This window comes from Pleurodeles waltl, chromosome 2_1 (genome assembly GCF_031143425.1).
Source record: "Pleurodeles waltl isolate 20211129_DDA chromosome 2_1, aPleWal1.hap1.20221129, whole genome shotgun sequence".
NCBI classification, from domain to species: Eukaryota; Metazoa; Chordata; class Amphibia; order Caudata; family Salamandridae; genus Pleurodeles; species Pleurodeles waltl.
This window is the reverse complement of record NC_090438.1, coordinates 282,261,266-282,284,648: the sequence shown is the minus strand read 5'-3', so window position 1 is coordinate 282,284,648 and position 23,383 is coordinate 282,261,266. Positions and strand designations below refer to the sequence as shown.

General features: G+C 43.5%; 1 protein-coding gene across 2 annotated transcripts in view; it reads left to right on the top strand.

Moving 5' to 3' along the window:
* The window catches only part of ADGRG4 (adhesion G protein-coupled receptor G4), a 1,350,632-nt gene that overhangs the window by 642,248 nt on the left and 685,001 nt on the right, over positions 1–23,383 (top strand). For both annotated transcript variants that reach the window (XM_069212461.1, XM_069212460.1), the window contains exons 11-12: positions 13,574–13,706; positions 16,117–16,235. In XM_069212461.1, coding sequence (XP_069068562.1) covers positions 13,574–13,706; positions 16,117–16,235 — 252 coding nt within the window. The remainder of the gene's footprint in view (positions 1–13,573; positions 13,707–16,116; positions 16,236–23,383) is intronic.

Below are 23,383 nucleotides of genomic sequence, written 5' to 3'. Positions count from 1 at the left end.
CTAATTTTTCAGATGTTGGTGCCCCACTATCGCTCCTGGTGTGATCACTGCAGCCAACTACAGGTATTTCCTATTTGAACATTACTGTACATTTGAATTGCAATGTTTGAACCTGGGTAAACAAATACACACTAAAATACGTTTGACATACTCCATACTTATATTTTTTCAAAGGGTGTTCATTTAAGTACTAAGAAGTAGAGGGGCAAGTGCATTAGGAAAGGGGGATGATGGAGGAAAGTCCAGGGTATTGTTCCAGTCTATTTGTAGCACAGGTGCATTGTCCATTGGGACATAGGAAGGGGAGCAATGGCAGTTCAAGGTGGACAGGGTGACAGAGTGAGTCACAAAGGGGACAATCAGGAGAGTCTCATTTCCTGGTGGGGGTCTTGGCAATAGACTCTGACTTCTGCCTCGATCGCAGGGAATGTTTGTGGGGTGGTTCACCTTCTGCAGGGGGAGGTGTGCTGGTGGCCTGTTGATCCTGTGGTGGAGCCTCCTGTCCACTAGCGGCAGCAGAGGCGGAAGGCAGTTCAGATGCCTGGCTAGTGGCAGGGGCACGCTGTTGTGAGGCTGCCTCCCTCATAATGTTGGCCATGTCTGCCAGGACCCCTGGTATGGAGACCAGGGTGGTGTTGATGGCCTGCAAGTCCTCCCTGGTCCCCTTGTACTGTCCCTCCCGCAGCTGCCTGTTCTCCTGCATGTTGTCCAGGATCTGGCCCATCGTATCCTGGGAACGTTGGTAGGCTCCCAGGATCTCTGCAAGTGCCTCCTGGAGCACTTGCAGAGATCCTCACCTTGGTGCAGAGCTCTCCATCCAGTGTCCCTGTTGTCCTGTGCCTTTGTCCCCTGAGCCGTGTGCCCACTGCCACTGACCCCAGGTCCCTGATTGTCTTGGGTATGAGGTGTGCCCTGGGGTCCCTTTAGTGGTGGACACACTGATTGACGTGTCCTGGGGACAGATGTATGGGTACGCTGGGTGGGTGCTGTGGTGGTGTTTCCAACTGGGGGAGGCTCTGTGGTTGTCTGGGACTGCGCCTGGGTAACCGACTGTCTAGAGGTCCCTGATGGGCCAGGTTGGTCATCCAGATTCAGGCGACCAGAGTTGCTGTCATCACTGTGGGCCTCTTAAGTTGGGGGACTTGATATTGCTGGCACCTCTTTGCCGCTGACATTGACTGGGATACCTATGGGGATGTAAATGCTGTGCTATTGTTTCTGTGTGTGACATATTGTGCATCGGTGGGTTACCCTCTTTGTATTTGCCCTGGCAGATTTCACTTGTGTACGTTGGTGTATGGTGGGGTGACTAGTTCTCTCTAGTGTGCATGCTTTAGTGATAGGTGTCCATGCTGGTCTGTGAGTGGTATCCATGTATTGGTATGGCATGCAGGGCTTGGCATTGGGATGAGTGAGATGTGATGGTGGGGTGTGTGAGATGGAGTGGAGTGATGGGAATGAGGGTGAGGGTGGGGGTATGTGATGGCATGCAGGTACGGGGGTAGTAGTAGTATAGAGTTGACTTACCAGAGTCCAGTCCTCCTGCTACTCCGGCCAGGCCCTCAGGATGCATGATTGCCAAGACTTCCCATGGTGTTAGTTGTTGGGGTCCACTGCCAGTACTCTGTACAGCGAGTTGGTGCCTTGCTGCAATGGAGCGTACCTTCCCCCGTAGGTTGTTCCACCTGTTCCTGATGTCGTCCCTTGTTCTGGGATGCTGTCCCAAGGCGGTGACCCTGTCCACGATCCTCCGCCATAGTTCTATCTTCCTAGCAATGGATATCTGCTGCACCTGTGCTCCAAATAGCTGAGACTCTAACCAGATGATTTCCTCCACCATGACCCTTAGCTCCTTCTCTGAGAATCTGGGGTGTCTTTGTGGTGCCAATGGGTGTTGTGTGAGTTGTGTAGGTGAGGGTGTGTAGGGTGATGTGTTGGGGTGTGGGATGTGGGGTGGTAGGTGGGTGGTGTATAGGTGTAGGTGGTGTGTGGCTCTGGTTTTGTATGTACTCATGGTGTCCGTCTCGTGCCAATGGTTTGTAGTCATAAAGAGTTGTGGGTAGTGTGAGTATGTGTTTTATAGTGGTGTGGGTGTGGGGTGTGTATGGGTGTCAGGTGTGTGTTATTTAAATTGACCAATGTAGTGTAGTTTTGTTTGAGTGTGTGTATTTTGAGCGCAGCGGTATGTACCGCCAATGGTTTACCACCATTGAATGTCCGCCGTGGTGATTTGTGGTTCATAATATGGTGGGCGTTGTTCTGTTGGCATAATGGTGTGGGTTTTGATACCGCCAGTTTATCACTGACCTTTGGTGTGGCGGACTTGTGTCTGTGGCTGAATTATGACAGATTGGTGTGTGTGTCTCATAATATGGTGAACGGATATCCGCTGCGGTGGCGGTATGTTGGCGGCAGTCAGCATGGCGGTAAGTGGGATTTACCACCAATGTCATAATGAGGGCCTAAGTCTTTTTGGCCCTCAGACTTCAGAAAACAGGAGGCAAGCTCAATCCAAGCCCTTGGAGAGCACTTTTTGGGGAAGGCAGAGTCCTTCTCAGCAGAGTCAGAGTCCAGCAGGGCAGCAGGGCAACAGCGGGGCAGCAGTCCTTCACAGCAAAGCAGTCCAGATGAGTCCTTTGGTCAGCCAGGCAGTTCCTCTTGACAGGTTGCAGGCATAGGTCCATAAGTGTCTGAGTTGGTGGGGTCAGAGACCCAGTTTATATAGCCAAAAATGCCTTTAAAGTGGGGGAGACTTCAAAGAGTGGTTTTGAAGTCCACGTTTTCCCCTTTCAGGCCAGTCCTGTCTTCCAGGGTCCCAGAAGGGGTTTGGCAGTCCATTGTGTGAGGGCAGGCAACTAGCCTTTGGAATGTAAGTTTCAAGCCCTCCACCCTTCCAGCCCAGGAAGACCCATTCAAGATGTGACTGAGTTTCATGTGTTTGTGGTTGTCTGGGTGAAATGCACAAGGGAGCTGTCAACCAGCCTAGCCCAGTCTTGGATTGGAGACAGGCTGAAAGGCACAGATGTTTTTTTTAAGTGCAGAGAAATGCTAACTTTCTAAAAGTGGCATTTCTAAAATAGTAATATAAAATCCAACCTCACCAATAAGCAGGATTTTCTATTACCATTCTGGCCATACTAAATGTGACCTGGTTACCCCTTTCAGATCAGAATCTACCACTCACAATTATATGAGGGCAGTCCTAATGCTAACCTATGAAGGGGGCAGGCCTCACAGTAGTGGAAAAATGAATTTAGGAGTTTTTCACTACCAGGACATATGTACATGTCCTGACGTTTACCTACATAGCACCCTGCCCTATAGGTTACCTACGGCCTACCTTAGGGGTGATTTTTAAATATAAAAAGGGGAGCTTAAGGCTTGGCAAGTACTTTTAAATGCCAAGTCAAAGTGGAAGTGAAACTGCACACACAGACCTTGCAATGGCAGGCCTGAGACATGGTTAAGTGGCGACGTATGTGGGTGGCACAATCAGTTCTCGAGGCCCACTAGTAGCATTTAAGTTACAGGCCCTGGGCACATGCAGTGCAATCTACTAGGGAATTATAAGTAAATTAAATATGCCATTTGGGTATGAACCAATGTTACCATGTTTAAGGGAGAGAGCATATGCACTTTAGCACTGGTTAGCAGTGGTAAAATGCACAGAGTCCTAAAACCAGCAAAATCAGTGTCAGAAAAGTGAAGGGAGGCAGGCAAAAAGTTGGGGGATGACCACCCTAAGGCTGTCAGGTCTAACAGTAGTGGTGCGAGGATATTGCATTTCTAGTATGATAGGGGTGTGTGCTCAACTACAATGGGACATTAAACAGCACGAGGCAGACCTTGATGGACTCCCTCCGAACCTTGGGGAGACATTGAAGGGTAGAGCACAGATACTAGTGGAACAGGAGAAATTGCTAACAATTGCAGCAGTATGACTATAAAGGGTATATTACCAAAGCCCAAATGGAAAGAGATCAATTGTGGAGCATGGTAGCCTGGCTCTTCCAAGAGGAGGATAGGGAACATTCTATTCTTCAAATTCACAGCACAATGGGCTGAAATTTGATCACTCAGGAGGAAATTAATACTGCTTTCCTCCATTACTACGGTGATGTGAACTCCATAAGGGATGCGATTTGCGAGGTAGATGTTTTGAGCTACATAATGTTGGTGCTTGAACCAGCTATGGTGTATCAATTGGGTGCAGATATCACTGTGCAGGAAGTGCAGGGTGTGAGTAAAGAGATGGCTGGGGGAAGGATTCTGGTTCAGACTGACTACCCGTAGAGTTCTAAACTATTTATGCTGCTGACCTTGCCCCTAAACTGGTGGAGTATTTAATGATGCCTGGCAGCAGGGACTCCCTCTTCCCTCTCTGCACAGACCACAATTGTGTCGCTCCGCAAAACGGCCCGGTGTTACTTGATTGTTATCACCCTCTCTCAATGCTTAATGCTAATTATAACATTTTGAGTAAGATCATGGTGAATAGGATTTAACCACATGTGCGCACTCTGATACACTCTGACCAGACAGGCTTTATACCCACCCTACCTAACATTTGTCAATTGCTATATCATTTGGACCATCGGGAGTGCCTCCCACCGGATTTTCTTGCATTAGCGGTAAATATTCAGAAGGTGTATGATTCCCTCCAATGGGAGTTCTTACATGCCAGTCTACTTGGTATAAGTTTTGGGTTGCCAGTTGTGAGGTGGACCAAGCTGTTATATACACACCCGATGGCTAGGGTCTGGGCCAGATACGACAGAGTTGCCCTTTATCACTCTGCTATTTGTGTTTGCTTTAGAGCCATTTGCACAGATGATTTGGCTGGGCGGTCATTATCAGAGCCTACAGGCCTTGGGAGACTGGCTGAATATTTATTTTTATGTGGATGAAATGCTGACGTGATATTTCTGACCTGGAGAGGGCGGTCACAGCTTTGTCAGATTTTGGGTGTTTATTTGGCCTGAAGGTTAACTGGCGCAAGTGCTGTGCATCCCCATTGCGAACCAACCCATTCCTGCTGTGCCGGCATTGCAGTGGGAACTGGTTACCATTCGCTACATGGAGGTTGCCGCTTATCGTTCTGCTGACTTATTTTATGAGGAGAAAGGTGTTCAAGCTGTTGCTGCCTTGAGGAGGTCAGAGGCCTTTTGGAGTTCTTTGCCATTACCAGTAGGCGAGGAAGTAGCAGTTTCTAAGATGGTAGTCCTGCTGTGGTTTATTTACTTGTTTGCGGCCCTGCCGGTAACACTTCCAAGGATAGTATCCTGATTACCTTATTTTGGGGGTCTTTGAGGTATCAGGTGACATTGTGGAAACTGCCTTTGCCAGTTGTTAAGTGTGGAATGGGTCTGCCGAATTTCGAGCTTTATTATTTAGCCACCCAGGTGCAATGGGTAGCTCAGTGGCGATCGATGCTCTGTGGTAAGGTGGGGCACCTGGAATAAGGATTGCCTTCCAAAGCTATTCTGACTAGCATTTATTAAAATGTGTCCTTGCCTCTATGGCTCACAACAGGAACTTGTCATTGAGAACAGGACATTTTGTGTGGGCGTGGGAGTTACAGAAAATGCACACCAGGGTTCCATACACGTGCAAATTCCCCTTGATGATTGCTCAGCACTGGCAACTCCCAGGGGGTTGGTATGGCCCACACCAGAAGACTGAGGCGGGGCTTACTATATTGAGTGTTTGTTAATGACTGGTGAAGCTATTGCCGTCCTGGACCTGAAGGAGACCTATGATATCCCGGCGGGACACTTTCTGCTGCATGGGGCTTTGATGGGCAGGGTCCGTGAGCAGCGGGGATGGGGCAGTGCCGAGCCCCTGGGAGATGACTGCCTGTGTTATTTGTTCTTCATAACGGGGAGAACAAAGGCGATCATACTACTCCATAGGCTTCTGCTGAAGGGGGCTTAGCTAGACCTTTCCCAGCTGCGTTAGCTTTAGGAGGTAGATCTAGGCCCCTTGTTTGATGAATCGTCTTGGAGGAAGACTCTTGGATTGATACCCAAGGGTCCCAGAAATGTTCAATTTAAACTCATACAGTTTTATTAGCTGCTTAGAGCGTGCCTCACCCCCAGACGTCTACATGCCATGTTTCACGGGATGTGTCTGCTAGACCCAGATGCCACACAAATGATGCAGGATTTTGCCATGGTCCTGTTCGACTTTAGCACCATACTGGCCTACTGTATTACAAGTTATTTGATGAACCGCAGATAAGCATTTGAACTGCACATGGCAGCTGTGCTTGCTGGGATTGCATAGTCACAGCGTACCACGCAAGGTGAAGGGCAGCTTTGCAGATCTTTGCCCTAGACAACGGAGGATGAGCTGGAAATCTGCAAGTGGTTGGACTTGTATAGATGAGGGAAAGAGCTAGTGAAGTGGGTGGATTGTGAGGGGGGGAAGCGATTTGGCAGGCAGAGTCGAGTGATGTCCACCAGGTTCTGATATTGCCTGCCTGGGATACTGAATCAATGGACTTGAACTTACTAGCAGGGCCTAGTTTGGAGGTCGCCTCGCATGAAGGGGAAATAACCACTGTCCTTCGAACGGGAAGTGGGACTTGGGAGCTGACCAGGGTAGCACTAGAGTGAATGCCTTATGAAAAGTGTGTATATTGTTAGGAGTGTGCAGTATTATACTCTGTATTTGTATATAATTACTACGCTTTACATAAAATCAGGTATTTGACTTCATAATCATTTATTGGGATTGCTGGATGTCATGAATGTCATAGAGGGGTCACCAGGGGTCGCAGCTGCGAGCTCTGGCTTTCCCCTTGTGACCTCTTGCACTGCCTTTGTGACCCCTGGCCTCCGAAGGTAAACAGTGTTTTGATGTGCACTGTTAACTTTCTGAAGCTCCGAATGCAACATCAGGCAATAACCTCTTATCTCTGCACAACAAATACTTACAATAGCTTAAACTATATTCTGTCGAATAAAATAAAGAAAGACATAGAAATACTGCTGATTAACATTATTGCAAACAAATGGAAAATTGTGTATTTGAATACAAATCACACCTCTGTGTTTTAGTCAGCGATTTGAAGTGATGCTGATATAAAATGTAGACAATGATAAGGAATAGTGTCAATAACTTACTTCACATTCAATGTATGGTGTACATGAAGGAATACACACGAACAAAAACTCTATTATTTATTACATCTTTTTTCGTGCATTTTATGCTTTGGGTAGGCAACAGTTAAATTCTCATTAAAAGCCTTGGACAGCATCAACTTGATGATAAACGTTTTCCTGTATTAAGTTCAGATGATGCAGAGACCTTATCCACAACAGGAGGTGCTGCAGGTCTGTTCCACTTGGTCTCTCCAACTACCTCCACGCCATTCTATTTCATATATTCTAGTGATGATGTGTTTGATCCATAACCAGAACACATCATCACTTAGATACAGAAAACACAGTAGTTAGTGTTATCTAGAATGCAGGATCCACAGCGACCATTAAATCATGGGAGTTTGTGATATAAATGATTAGGCTTCCCAGTGTTTTATGTTTTTTTTATGGCACAATGTATTCTCTTTCAACAAACACATACATTTTCTTGCAATAAAAAGAAAAATGTGTAATGTATCTATAGTTTCAGCTACCTATTTAAAATGTAAGTTGTATGTAAAATTGGCATTTATCTGTACATAAAATTGGCATTTCTCTGTGGCGTTTACTGGTGTATTATTATGTAACTGTGCACTTGAGAGGATCTTCAGCAATTCTGCTATTGTAATGTCATCAGGATTAAGGGCAAATTACGTCAGCGTCTAAGGGGATTCACTGTCAAACATCATGTGATGTAATTTCCTGTGTTGTCATTTGGTCAAAGGGTGATTATGTAATGTCACTTTCTCTGCCTCGCGCATTTCAGTGAATTGAATCCTATGCTGAATTTGTTTCGAGGTGTGAGCCTGGGTTTACCCTACAACTGCCTCCTCCCCGAGAAGACTTGGACTGCTCGATCTGTGCTACCACTGAGAGTCTAGTGATGAAGGGGTACTTGACCCAATTGCTCAAAGCCCATAGTAGGCAGAAATTGGGGACATCAGGAGTAAAAGTCCTGAATCACCATGGTTTAGCCCAGTAGCTCCCTCTTGCCCCCTGGCTTTCTAGGTGTAGTTCTAACCTGACATTAAGTAAGAAAAGATGGACCATAATAAATAACCTTGATGGAGTGCCCGTGGAGGACTTCTTCCCACCTTGGGTTCAGAAACCACAAGTGCTCAGGTGAGACAACATCATAAACTCTCACCATCAGAAGTCAAATAATCTTTGGACTTGGTGACGGAGGTAGTAGTCAGAATCACACATTCACAAATTAGTACCGTGAAAAACCATAAACATTTTTAAACACCATGAACAATTCAAAACTAAATCAATGTCACATAAATGGTGCACAAAACTAAGTTATAAACATGCATGAAAACCATAGGCTGACCAAAACGTCTGAAGAGATTTAACCTACTAAACATTAATACTGTTGAACACTCCAAAATAATAATATAGATTAACAACAACACAATATGAACATTATTACCAGGTTTCAAAGCAGATGATGGTGACATCAGCAAATCATCAAAATACAATTTTAACAATCAATTTCAGAGCAGGGCCATCATTATCACTAACCAAAATTGGGGCTTGCATGTGTGGGAACGGGCTAACACATGCGGGCAAAAACAAAATTCAATGGAAGACAAAAATAATTTGGAAAAATCATCTAACTAGGGCAACTAACTCTAAAAATTATGCTGGTGTAAGTGACTAAAAGGAAGCACAGAACCACATTTAGTTCTACCTCTCCTTATGGGACAGCAGCCAGGATGATTCTACAGGAACGGTCATCTTTTTCCGACATCAGTTCCGACATCATTTGATAGCAACATCAAGATGGCTACACATAGGATTAATTAGCAGTTCAGAATTAGTTGGATATATTAGTACTGGAACCGCTTTGAGCAATTATGACTATAATGAGAAAACTCATCAGGGGACTTACAGAAGAGAATGTGACAATAAATGTAAAGAAACAACGAACTGATACTCAGAAGAGCTGGTGATGGACTGACTTCAGTTTCAAATTTCTTTACTAATTACAATACACACAATTCATCCATTGGTTCTTCAGGTGGTTACACTCTGGGCATCAGTTTCAGCATCCAAAAGGAAGCAGTGATGCCACAAAGTTTGCAACTTTCAGAATAGTATCAGCAATGTGTATGTGCCTACTATGACTTCATGTGCTTCCACAGAAATATTACATTTTCTAATAATCTGTTACTTACAGTTCCTTTCTCATGACACACAATAAACTAAACTAATATTCTTTCACATTAGCACTGAGAGTTTCCTGTTCAGTTTGAAAGCTAGAACAAATACTGTTACATTAACTAAATTTGAAACACGCTCCTGCAGTACAGTAGAACATTCAACATTACATTAGCTGCCTAGGGAAAGATTTCAGGTCAGTGGGAACAGAATAAACAAGTTATTTTCAACTGCTGCTTGCACAATGAACCTTCAGGCTTAGTCAAATTATGAAGCCTAAAATCACATTAATACAAATAATAAATCAATAAACCTATTGCACACCTTAGAATTCAAATCATACGTGCAAAGCAAATGATTTCATTTCAAATATTATTCATGGTATGTAAAAGCAACTTTGAACATAAATTTATTTTTATTCACATGTTAATGAAATTCATTTAATTCAACATAAGTGTGTTTAATTCAAATTAATCTAATACTCATAATACATTTGATTTACTGTTTCTACCTTAAAGTAATACTTTCATATTAATATTAATTAATAATTCACACATTGATGAATGCACAATATTTTCATGTTAAACGTGGTGTCAAGATAGGAATGGTAGGCACAAATGTCCATCACAATTTAAACGTGTTCATTTTAATTTCATTTCTAAGTTATTTTCTTTGTTAGGCCTTTGACACTCCAGATTTATTAGCTGCCATATGCTACTTCTATGCCACTAATTTATTAATACAATTTGCTTTCTCTCAATCTCTATGAGAAATAATATCTCTTTCAATTGCTGTTGTTAATTGGTTAATTATTAAAGGTCCAACTCCTTGGTCCACATCTCAATATATCTATTCTTCAGGCAATATTTAGAGATTGGTGGATGTAGGAAGTCTGTATGTTTTGTGCACCAAACTCGAAGCACTGTGCTTGCCACAGCAGATCCCCCTCTGCCTCTGCAGGTGGAAATCTGTGATTAATGGCTCATCCGCCCCACGGGCCACTGTCACATGAAATCCCCCAAACAGTATGGTAGCAGAATATCAGTCAGAATAATTTCTAACATAAAAATTGGGCCCTAAATATTGTGTAAAACTATATTGCTCCATTGGAGATAACAGTAGAAAATGTCCACCTAGAAGGAAGATATTTTTGTGATTGAAATTTGGAAAACAATATTTATGTCAGACGATATTTTTGTATGTGATTTTGTGAAATACAACCCTTCACACATTGCTATTTCTTACTTCAACAAAATAAACAGATCTTGTTATCCATATTTAGGTCATGAAAAAATGCTTCATAAACTTCCTAAAGTTATCTTAGTAAGTTTGTTTTGCTCCCCTGGTTTTGCTACTTTGAAGGCCACTGCCACAATATGTATGAGTTTGAAATATTCTAACAAAAACACTTTGTAACAAAGGGAGTGTCTGAAACAATGGGAGTGTTAGAATTAACAATGTGAGTGAAATGGGGGGACTAACCCAGTTAGGTAGGCAGTATGCAAGTGGCATTACAGTGTGTTACATCACTGCACATGACATTGCATGTGGCATCACAGGAAGTAGTATCACAGGAAGTGGCATCATGACCCATGATCTCACAGGAAGTGACATCACAAGAAGTGACATCGGATCTTAAGACCTCACACATATTTTTAGTGCGTCTATCATGAGTATATTTTAGAGCATTCTGAGATTTAACAAATGAAAGCTGATCAGTACTTAAGCCTATGACTTAAGTTACCTGTCTGAAGGAATTAAAAGCCAAAATGTGGATGAGGATTGGTGTCTGACTAGGTATAGTAGACAAGCCACTAAGGGCCTGATTTAGAACTCGGAGGACAGGTTACTCCTTCACAACGGTGATGGATATCTGACTGCTAAAATCTAAATCCCATAAAATAGATTGGGATTTAGGTATTAGTGGACGGGATATCTGTCACCGTTGTGACAAAGTAACCTGTCCACCAAGTTCTAAACCAGGCCCTAAATTCTACAAGCTAGGTATACTAAACCTGGCACCAAGAACAAAGCACACTTCATGTATTGCATTAAAATGCTAGAAACTACAATTATGAATGCCAACACTATAAAACTTATTAACCTACCAAACATACCACAATCATATGCACTGACAATTATAGCACACTTTGATCATTATAAAACAAATTCAAGTTTCACACTGCATTTGGTACTCTGAGCATGCCAAACGATATTCCTTATGAAAGATACATTTCTAACTGGATATTCTGCACATATATAAATCCAGACCTCATGGACAATGCTATATTGCCACATAATTTTTGACTATTTCAAGAAAGGGAGTGGGGGGGATGTCTTTCAGAAGAAAGAAAAGTGAGTACATATATATATATATATATATATATATATAACCACGTTTAAGCATTACTGGGATTCTTCTAGAGGAAGCATCTTCCTCATAGACCTATGTGCTAACAAATGGAAACAGATCTGCAGAATGAGTGAAAATGTTATTTACTGCTTTATATTCGAGCGAAGTTTGTTCAGAAGAGAATTGCAAGACGTTTCAAAATACTGACCTTTTTAAAAATAAAGTGGAAGTATCCCTTTAAAAAACGAAAAGTATTATTATCACTGGATTCTGAGAATTATTTGAAAACATTCTTAGTTTTCTCCTCCACCCACCATCTCTTTCATCATCCTTTAATGTCTACTGTTCCTGCTTCTATACAGGCTCTTACATGTAATTCCACTTGCGCCTACTGTTACTCACTCTACTTACTGTTATCCTTACTACTACTTCTGATTAATCCTGCCTACTCCTGCTCTAACTTGTACATATTTTTCCCTAATCATATTTACTTTGCCTTGTTCGCATTTACCATTACTTTTACTCCTCCGTATTTCTACACTTACTCCTGCTTCTACAGATATTTATACTTACTCATGTTCACTGCGTCTCTTACTTCAACTTAAGATAATTTTTTTCTTACTGTTATTTCTGCATATTTCTACTTAATTCTACTTTTATGTATGTCTACTGCAACATACTCCTTACTCCTACCTGCTCCTCAGCACTTCTATTTACTTCAAATCTGAATATGATCTCTTTCTACATATTAGTACTCTTATTCCTTCATTTCATTTTACTCCAACACTTACTACTACCTCTGGCTGTTTTCCCTACTCTTACCTTTACTTACTCCTATCTACTTATACCACTGCTCATACTTACCCTTACTTCGATCCCTACTTTATTCTACTCCTTATGCCTTTTCCTTTTCCTACTTACATTTATCCTTACTTCATCTTACTTCTATTGGCTTCTACTATTACATCTACTTACTCTGCACACTCTTATGCGCTCTTATTTACAAGCACTCCTACTTATGTGTTCTTGTGCCCATGTACTCCTACTTAGTAATGCAACTAGCTTGTTCTTCTCATTAAGTCTACTCATACTTCTAATCCTTTTCTTTCTACCGCTCTTTGAATTTACTCTTATGCCTTATTTCTCCTGCTCTTACTTACTCTTGCTGACTCTCATCCACGTGGGTGAGGACGGATGATGGCCACAAACATCTCTCCTTTGTCTAAGCTCCCCCAGGCACCTCTTCGTCCATCCACAGTGGCATCTATCCAACTATGTAACGACACTCGCCCATCTACCCACCTACTATTTCATGCACCATGGCGATTCAACCTTTGTTGCATCCTTGTATGCAACTGCACAGGCATTATTTCATCCATTCACCTAACGAACACCCACCTGCGGCATTACTTGCCTGTTTGTATGTGTGTGTGTGCCTGTGCTATTTGGTACTGTTATGTGAGTGCTTCCATCTTTGTGTAGGTGATACCGCCCATTTTCCCATTTCGACATTTGGGACAGCAATAGTTGCGTGCTACTAGTGAGCCCTTCAACCACTCCCAGTTTTTTAATACATAGAATTTAGTTGGCAGGGTTCGTAGTTTTTATGTTATTTTATTAAGCATGTGGTCACGCAGTTCCGGTGATGGTGTGAAAATAGACAGCACTGGCTGAGTCCGTAAGACTTGACTTTTGCCCACAATGGCAACTATGCATTATTGCGTTTTAAGGTTGATTGGTTCAATTTTACTTGCTTCATATATGAAGTGCTCTATCCGTTTAGTGTTATCTACTGCTAGGCTTTGCTATCTCATGGCAATGTGTAGTTGCAAACATGCCATTTACGTGGAGTGGAAGCGCTTCGTGGTGCAGCCATGTAAAGAAGTGGTCTTTAACACAAATCTCTTTGCAGCTCCCGGATCTTGTCCAACAGAGCGCACCAGTTCCGAAGACAAGGGAAGCTACTTCTGGGGCGTGACCCAGCCAAACGAAAGGGCAGTTCAGCCATGTGATAAAAATGCTGAAGAGCAAGCTACGAGAAAGTGGTAAGGCAAATAAGCCGTCCTCCCTCAGTTGGTGGCGTAACGCAAAACAATGCCTCTCCCACCCCGCAGAATGTGAAGAGGGGCCCATGAGTCTCTCATATCTCACAAATATTCCAATGGCCTGGGCTGGATGGTGGCCCACTGAATGTTTAGGGGGTCCATGAAGGGCTGCAGGGGACTGTGCCATGCCCCTGTTTACAGCACTTAGTTCACAGCAGATATACAGCGTTTTGGCATTACGAACGAGAGACACATATGATGTACTCAAGTAAAGTGACCTGCAGACAAGGCTCTTTCATGGCATCAGCCTGGCTCCCAGATGACTCTTACTATGCATTATGCAGGGTAGTTGCATGCCTGTCTCACTGACTGAAAGGTATCTGAAGGCACTACATAACACTCGAGGCTCCAATACATACAAAGCCAGATTTATCAAGGTTTTGTGTCGTCATTGCGGCACAGAAGGGGATGCAAGGGCAACAAAAAACCTAAGTGAGATTTATCAAGCCACAGAACGCCACCTTGCATGACTCTGCATGGCTTGATAAATCTTGAGTAACGCAAGGGAGTGTAAATCGCTGCCTTGAGTGACCCTTCCCCAGGGAGGTGTTCCATGGGTGTAGCGTGGGTGTTCCCACGGAGCCACCCATGGATTTTGGTGCATTGACAAATTTACCATTAGCAGTTGACCTGGGAATGTATCACAAGCTACACCTCCCTAGGTGACACATAACAAAGAGAAATATCTTTATTTCTCCTTGTATTTTCCTCTTTCTACATGTGCTGCAACACACGTAGAAAGTGGAAAATGACTCTGAGGATTGTTTTGCACCTTGACACAACTGTGCCTGCATTGGTGCTAGGCATCTCAAAGTGCGCCAGCACTAGGAAAGAACAGGAATGCACTGTATAGTGTTAAATACAGTGCATTCCTGCCTTTTCACACAGTGCTGCGCAACAAGATGGCTTGCTGCAGTGCACTTCGTGAAAAAATGATAAATATCGGCCACAGTAAGAACTGGAAGTGCTAAGGTAAAGCATGGCCTCCTCCACAGTTTTCGGCTGACAGGTGTCTTAAATAGTTGAAAAGCTACTGCAGTGCTAATTTACCACCGTAGAGTGTTGTAAATGGTTGCACATCACTGGATCTTTAAAGGACTATGGTGCTTGTGGTTGAAAATTTAGCACAATTTACTAGCATCTCTCAAGTAATTACAAGTAGTTACAGAACGTAACACAATAGGGTAAGACAGCAAAACAAGAGAAGCATAACAGGGCACAAAATTAAAAGGTAGTGAAATAAGAATGCAACACATCAGATATAGTACAGCACATCAACAACACCATGCAAAAATACTCCGCAAAACAGAACAACGTCAGAAATTCTTCAACATATCACCACTACAACAAAATGTAACACAACAAACATGCAAAATAATTGTGTCACATATTACAAATTACTCAAATCTGCTTTCATGAAACACTGGTAAAAAGTGAAAGGTATTTGAGCCAAGCACTGCCTTACTTACCACCAAGAAAATGTAATATCGCCTGTTGAAAAGATTTTGTGATCCAGCCTTGAACCACTTGAGCATTATTAAAAACCTGTTGATCAACTTTTAATTATGACTACACTAATTGCATACTAGAATGTGATATACACCAAATAAACTCTTTGTTATAAAAATATTTATCCTAATGCCGTAAAATAATCCCAGGTGCTTATGTACGCCTAGGTAGATGCAGCTGCAGCATTATTTATATACAGTACAAGTTGGTCTTAAGCACGCATTCTTTGTAATTAGGTAAATTTAAACAGACCCCTCCCATGAAAATGGGTTAACTATTGTTTTTGAATGAACCTATGCAATAAACTTTACTTATGCACGCAAGGCAAAAATAATCTTTTATTCATATTTCAGAAAGTCTTGATGACTCCCAAATATAGTACTGATAAACCTACATTGTCTTGGGAAATCTTCTTGTAATTCACAAGATCATTCACAGTATCAGAAAACGGTTCAAAACTCTATCAAATATTAAACAGCAAAATGTTCATTAAAAGTTTGTTGCCCCACTCGGTAATGTGTTTCGAGAACAACATTTTCATAGACCAGCTGTACTTTGATATATATTCAATAAATATATGCTGAGCAAACACTTGGTCAGTGTAATGTGATGGTAGAGATGTTCCTCATCTTTGCTATAGTTATTAACCTGCTAGGCATGTTTAATATGTCCGCCTCATGGAGGTGTCTTTGTGTGCATCTATAATTCATTAGAGCCCTTCAGATTTATTACTGTAATGTTTATGTCATCTCTATAGGAAGAAAGGTTTTTTATGATGAAATACTTCCTGGTAGGAGCAATATCTAGCAACTGAAACTGTCATTTGTTCTTCTCGTTTTAGTTCTATTAACATAGCAACTGACAAAGTGCAGTGGGAACCTCCAACTCTGAAAAAGTGCAAGCTGCTTGGTGGCCTTCCTGACACAATTATTGACTTTCGAGATGTGGTCATAACACAAGGTAAAAAAAAAAATTCTCATGAGAGGTATTCATGAAGTACCAGCCTAGGGTGTGGAAACAAAGAAGTTCTGTGTGGAAACAGAGCACAGTCAATTCACATTCCATTAAAGTATAGTACAATTATTAATTTCAGAAGTTTGAGGGGGTATGTTTTTGTGCATGTGCACGGGCCTTCAGAAGCAAGAGGGGAAAAGGGCGAGAAGTGAATTTGTAGCTTAGTGTCAATTAGGTTATTGTTCATGTCTAATTTTGAGAGTCAACTGGGGAGACCAACAGGGAGTCAGAGTTCAGAGCGATTGTATGTTTCAGAACCATTAAGGATGGTTTTCATCTCTGATATGCACCCCGTCCACGTAAGGTCCACAATCCTAGTCAGGGTAAGTCATATACACACCCTAAATTAACCTGTGCTCACTCTCTGGTAGCTTGCCACAGAGCAGTCAGGCTTATCTTAAAAGGCAATGTGTAAAGTATTTGTGCAACAGACAGACAGACAGACACACACACACACACACCACCACATAATGAAAACACAACAAAAAGGACTCTACACCAGTGTACAAAATAGAGAATGTTTATTTGAGTAAAACAAGACGAACATAGCAAAAACCCAACCAGTAGAAGTTGAGATATGAAGTTTTTAAAGATTAAATGAAAAATAGTGCTTAGAAGTCACTAGCGATCAAAAGGATACTTGAGGTCACCAGGGACTGGTGCAGATCCAAAGTTCAAGCTGACTGTGATTGAGGGTAGGCTGGCTAGAGACCTCATGCAGTGTCTGCTGAAACAGTACCTTTGCTGGAGCAAAGCATCAGCGTCGACGGCACAATGCGTCCGTATTTTCAACACAGTTGGGTCTCTGCTTAGTTTTGGGCTCCACTGAAATTAATGGGATGCATCACCATCGAGCCCCGCAGAGTGTCGTTGTCGGCCACACAGGCTGTGAATTCACTGTTGTTGAACAGCATCTACAATGACTTCAAAGGAGTGGTTCATCTGAATTTCTCCCACACTCTAGGTTATTCGTCAGTTTTGGCAGAATTCAGCTGTAGAACACACTTCTGAGGTGCAGGATTGGAGGGGGGCACCTCAAGGAAGGGTAGGGCTCACAGATGGGAGAGTCCAGCAGCACCAGGAGAGTCACAGGCTGTCTTTGATGTCCCTGAGATTACAGAAGAACAGGGAGCACACCAGCAAGCCCTTTAAGTCACTCTGGTCAGCAAGATGGATCCAGTCCTTGACCTCAGCAAGGCAGAGATGAGCAAACAGTAGGGCAGCTCATCAATGCAGAGAAGCATTTCCTTGCAACAGTCAGTCCAGGAAGAGTGCCAATCCTTACAGCACAGCAGTCTTTACTCCAGCAGAGTTTTTCCCAAGTCAGTAAGTGTACTGATTTGCGAGGGTCAGAGCTCCAGTACTTAAATCCAAAAGTGCCTTTGAAGTGAGGGTGACTTCAAAGCAGCTCCTTGAAGTGCACAGGTCCCCCTTTCACCCCGTCCTATTTCCAGACTATCAGTAGGGGGTAATCAGCCCATTGTGTGGGGACAGGCAGTTCTCTATTGAAGTGTAAGTGTGAGCTCCCCTCCACCCTTCCAGCCCATGAAGGACCATCATAATGTGTATTAATGCAGATGAGTCCTTTGGCACACCCACTTTACCTGTGTTTGTGGCTGTCTGGGGTCATTGCCAGGACATGTAAAACTGAAAAGAACATGCCCTGCCTTTTACTTACAAAGCACCCTGCCCTATGGGCTACCTCAGGTCTACAATATGAGTTATGTACATACAATAAAAGGGGAGATTAAGGCTTTGCAAAATGTTTTAAATGCCAAGTTGAAGTGGCTGAGAAACTGCACACACACGCTCTGCAATGGCAGGCCTTAGACATGTTTACGGGGCTATTTGAGTGGGTGGCACAATCAGTGCTGCAGACCCACTAGTAGCATTTCATTTTCAGGCCCTTCATATATGGTATATGATACACCACTTTACAAGGGACTTACAAGTAAATTAAATATGCCAATTGTAGATACACCAATATTACCATGTTTAGGGGAGAAGCACATGCACTTTAGCACAGGTTAGCAGTGGTAAAATGCTGAGTCCTAAGGCCAACAAAAAGATACTGTAAAAACAGGAGGTGAAAGGCAAATCACCTGGGGTAAGACCATCCATATATTAAAGAGGTTATTTCAGCTTATTTTATTAAATTTGAGAAAAGTGGGGAGTCAGCATGATTTATTGAAAGATGTAAAACTTGGGCCACTAGAGAGGAATACTATGTTTTTCCTCTGCTGTTTAGAGGCTTCTGTCAGGATCCTTCGATCCTGCTGTTGGGTGGCACTACTTGAAGACCTTCTGTAAGCCTGCTTCTGTCATGAACACTTATTTGGAACCTGTGCTGCACTACAGTATTCATTCACAGATTTTAAGACACATCTTGTAAATTGAATTCACTCCAGATTGAATTCTAGGGTTTTCTTATCAACCATTACTGCACTACCAGTATGCCTTACCTGAGTGTGAGAGCTGGAGAGGAGTCTTTTGGTGAATCTTATTATACTTCGAACTCTGTCTTACCAGTTCTAGCTCACTCATGTGCTCCCTTGCATGAATCCCTGTCATACAACGAAGCAAGATTCAAACCATGTTCTACTTCGGATTTTCATTCTGCCCACTGGTTATATCCCAGAACCTCTGTGCACTCCTTCATGCAGAGAGCTGGATGGAGGACATTAACTGCTCACACATGCTCTGAGTTCCAATCGCCATGTGCTGCTATGAGCTGGGAGGGGGATTTAAGTCTGGCTTCTTCATTCAGTGTTATTCCATGTACCAACAGGGCCTTACTTGTTACCGTGCCTTTTGGGTACATCCTTGAGTGCCTTGTTCCAAATCCTAGTGCAGGTTTCCATGGACAAGAAGGCATTACTTGTCTCAATACCTCTTGGGTACATCCTGCTCTTGATTCCTGTATTTCTGAAGTCCTATTCATAAGTTCTTGTCTTGGTTTTCCCTGTTTTCTTCCATTAGTGTCTACACTGTATTCCGGTTATTCTTCCCACTCTGATTTTCTCTTTCATTCCAAATTTTGTCCACTGTATGTTGCAGACCATATCTGTTTATAATGTAACTTCTGGCTTGGTCTTTATTGTGATCAGGTTCAGGAAGGATCAGGTAAGGGAAAGACTTCTCTTGTTGCACCCCAGTCCTTCTGAGTCTTAACTCTTCTAGTGTTGTTGTCAGTCTTGGTTCGCCTTGCACTGAGAAAAACAGCAGGCCGTACTATAACTACGATGTAGGAATATTGTTAAGAACAATCTGCTAGTGTCAGTCTAAAGTGTGTTTCCAAAGCTACTAAGAGACCTCTTGTCATGTACCAGTACATCCATTATTTTGATCAAACCTTGTTCTGATCTATCTCCTGTCCTTTGTAGTTCTGTGACAACAGTTATACTTTGAGTAGCCTGGTATTTACCTTGCCCTGTCACCTTGCTAAGTGCTACCTCTGGAATCACCTTTCCCTGCCTTCACTCCCTGACAAAATAAACCAGTGGCATAGTACTCCACTGAATATAGCAGGCTAGTCTGGATAGTATGCAGTCTTTGTCATGTATCCTTTACCACACATAACCTTTACCATGCAGTCTTTAAAATGCAGGAAAGCATAAATAATTGTTTTTTTAACTTTACCACACACCCGTTATCACACAGATAGTTTTTTTTTTTTTTCAAATAACGGGGCTTAGGATTGGTTAGATGGAAAAACAGGTAAGAAGGATTTTAGAGTTTAGGGGTAGAGGTAAAGGGAGGTAAGGCTAAAATAGAGTTTAAGTGAATAAAGGGGGCTTGAGGGACCCACCAAAACAAAATAAAAAAAGGGGGAATATGGAAAGTAAGTGCACACAAAAGAAAAACACCCCCAAAGGCCTTGGGGCCCCCCTCCCCAGGGACTATTAAACTTTTCAAAATAAAGGGGGGCACATAGCCCCGGGGACCGCATTCCCCAGGTCAGGCTCATATACTGAGTTCCAGGTAGCCCACCCTTGGGGCACAGTAGTTTCCCTGCCTGCAGCAATGGCAACCTGATTTACTAGCAATGCTTCCAATGTTGATCCAGACTTTGGTGGTGAGTGTTAGATTTCTGGGTAACTGGACCTGTGGCCCGGTGGTGCAGCAATTTGTAATTGGAAGTGTTCAAATTAAATTTTTTGAACATCACAAATTGGAAATTAAGTATCTTTATACATACTGATTTTAATTTGTGCAATATTGTTGCACTTTGGTTGCTTTTTGCCAGTGTTTGATGATTCTTATAATATGTACTGCTAATAGCCATGAGGAAGTCTATCTAGATGAAACACTACTTGATGCCAGGTAATAAAAAAAAGAAAAAAAAAAGTGAGATGGTGGCTACCAACCAATATGGACTTGGTTATGCCCCCACCCCAACTGAAGGAGGTAACAGTCTTTCAGCTTTCCCCCACACACTAAAACATCTTATCCCATGGCAAGCAAGAGGACATTTGATTATTTTGGGCTTTGGTTTTACATTTGGGCCATGAGAGCTTGGCTAACTCTCAAAATCGTCCCACTTGGAATGGTGAGGGCTGCACTTTTTGGACTTTGGGACGCTGCCATGTAGAAAAATCCACAAGACCTAGACACATCTGAAAATTAAAAATCTTGCTGCGTCCAGGGTGGTGTGCTTCACATGCACCTGCACCATTTTCTTACCCACAATGCCCTGCAAACATCCAACTTTGCTGGAAATCACACATTTTTTCCCCATTTTTGTGATTGAACCTTCCGGAATCTGTAGGAATTCACAAAATTCCTACCATCCAGCATTGTCTCATTGTAGGAGGCTGGCCTGGTTTGTAGTGGGTACCAAGGGGTACTTACACTCTGCACCAGGTCCAGGTATCCCTTATTAGTGTAGAAGAGGTGTCTAGCAGCTTAGGTTGATAGAAAAGGTAGCTTAGCAGAGCAGCTTAGGCTGAACTAGGAGGCATGCAAAGCTGCTACTATACCACTGGTGTCATATGCACAATATCATAAGAAAACACAATACACAGATATACTAAAAATAAAGGTACTTTATTTTTATGACAATATGCCAAAAGTATCTCAGTGAGTACCCTCAGTATGAGGATAGCAAATATACACAAGATATATGTACACAATACCAAAATTATGCAGTAATAGCAATAGAAAGCAATGTACATTCACAATAGATTGCAATGAGAGCACATAGGTATAGGGGCAACACAAACCATATACTCCAAAAGTGGAATGCAAACCACGAATGGACCCCAAACCTATGTGAGCTTGTAGAGGGTCGCTGGGACTGTAAGAAAACAGTGAGGGTTAGAAAAATAGCCCACCCCAAGACCCTGAAAAGTGGGTGCAAAGTGCACCTAAGTTCCCCAGAGAGCACAGAAGTCGTGATAGGGGAATTCTGCAAGGAAGACCAACACCAGCAATGCAACAACGATGGATTTCCAGATGAGAGTACCTGTGGAACAAGGGGACCAAGTCCAAGAGTCACACTCAAGTCGTGAGTGGGCAGATGCCCAAGAAATGCCAGCTGAGGGTGCAAAGAAGCTGCCACTGGATGGTAGAAGCTGTGGATTCTGCAAGAACGAAGAGGACTAGGAACTTCCCCTTTGGAGGATGGATGTCCCACATCGTGAAGAAGCTTGCAGAGGTGTTTCCATGCAGAAATACTGCAAACAAGCCTTGCTAGCTGCAAGGGTTGCAGTTAGAGTTTTTGGATGCTGCTGTGGCCCAGGAGGGACCAGGATGTCGCCAATTGCGTGAGGAGACAGAGGAGGCATCCAGCAAGACAAAGAGCCCTCACAAAAGCAGGCAGCACCCACAGAAGTGCCGGAACAGGCACTATGAAGAAGAGTGAACCGGAGCTCACCCGAAGTCACAAAAGAAGGTCCCACGACGCCAGAGGACAACTCAGGAGGTCGTGCACTGCAGGTTAGAGTGTCGGGGACCCAGGCTTGGCTGTGCACAAAGGAAATCCTGGAAGAGTGCACAGGAGCCGGAGCAGCTGCAAATCACGCGTACCCAGCAATGCAGTCTAGCATGGGGAGGCAAGGACTTACCTCCACCAAACTTGGACTGAAGAGTCACTGGACTGTGGGAGTCACTTGGACAGAGTTGCTGAGTTCCAGGGACCACGCTCGTCGTGCTGAGAGGGGACCCAGAGGACTGGTGATGCAGTCTTTTGGTGCCTGCGGTTGCAGGGGGAAGATTCCGTCGACCCACGGGAGATTTCTTCGGAGCTTCTAGTGCAGAGAGGAGGCAGACTACCCCCACAGCATGCACCACCAGGAAAGCAGACGAGAAGGTGGCTGGATCAGCGATACAAGGTTGCAGTAGTCGTCTTTGCTACTTTGTTGCGGTTTTGCAGGCGTCCAGAGCAGTCAGAGGTCGATTCCTTGGCAGAAGGTGAAGATAGAGATGCAGAGGAACTCTGATGAGCTCTTGCCTTCGTTATCTAAAGAATTTCCCAAAGCAGAGACCCTAAATAGCCAGAAAAGGAGGTTTGGCTACTTAGGAAGGAGGATAGGCTAGCAACACAGGTAAGAGCCTATCAGAAGGAGTCTCTGATGTCACCTGCTGGCCCTGGCCACTCAGAGCAGTCCAGTGTGCCAGCAGCACCTCTGTTTCCAAGATGGCAGAGGTCTGGAGCACACTGGAGGAGCTCTGGGCACCTCCCAGGGGAGGTGCAGGTCAGGGGAGTGGTCACTCCCCTTTCCTTTGTCCAGTTTTGCGTCAGAGCAGGACTGGGGGATCCCTGAACCGGTGTAGACTGGCGTATGCAGAGATGGGCACCATCTGTGCCCATCAAAGCATTTCCAGAGGCTGGCGGAGGCTACTCCTCCCCAGCCCTGACACTTTTTTCCAAAGGGAGAGGGTGTAACACCCTCTCTCTGAGGAAGTCCTTTGTTCTGCCTTCCTGGGCCAAGCCTGGCAGGACCCCAGGAGGGCAGAAACCTGTCTGAGGGGTTGGCAGCAGCAGAAGCTGCAGTGAAACCCTGGGAAAGGTAGTTTGGCAGTACCCGGGTCTGTGCTAGAGACTCGGGGGATCATGGAATTGCCTCCCCAATGCCAGAATGGCATTGGGGTGA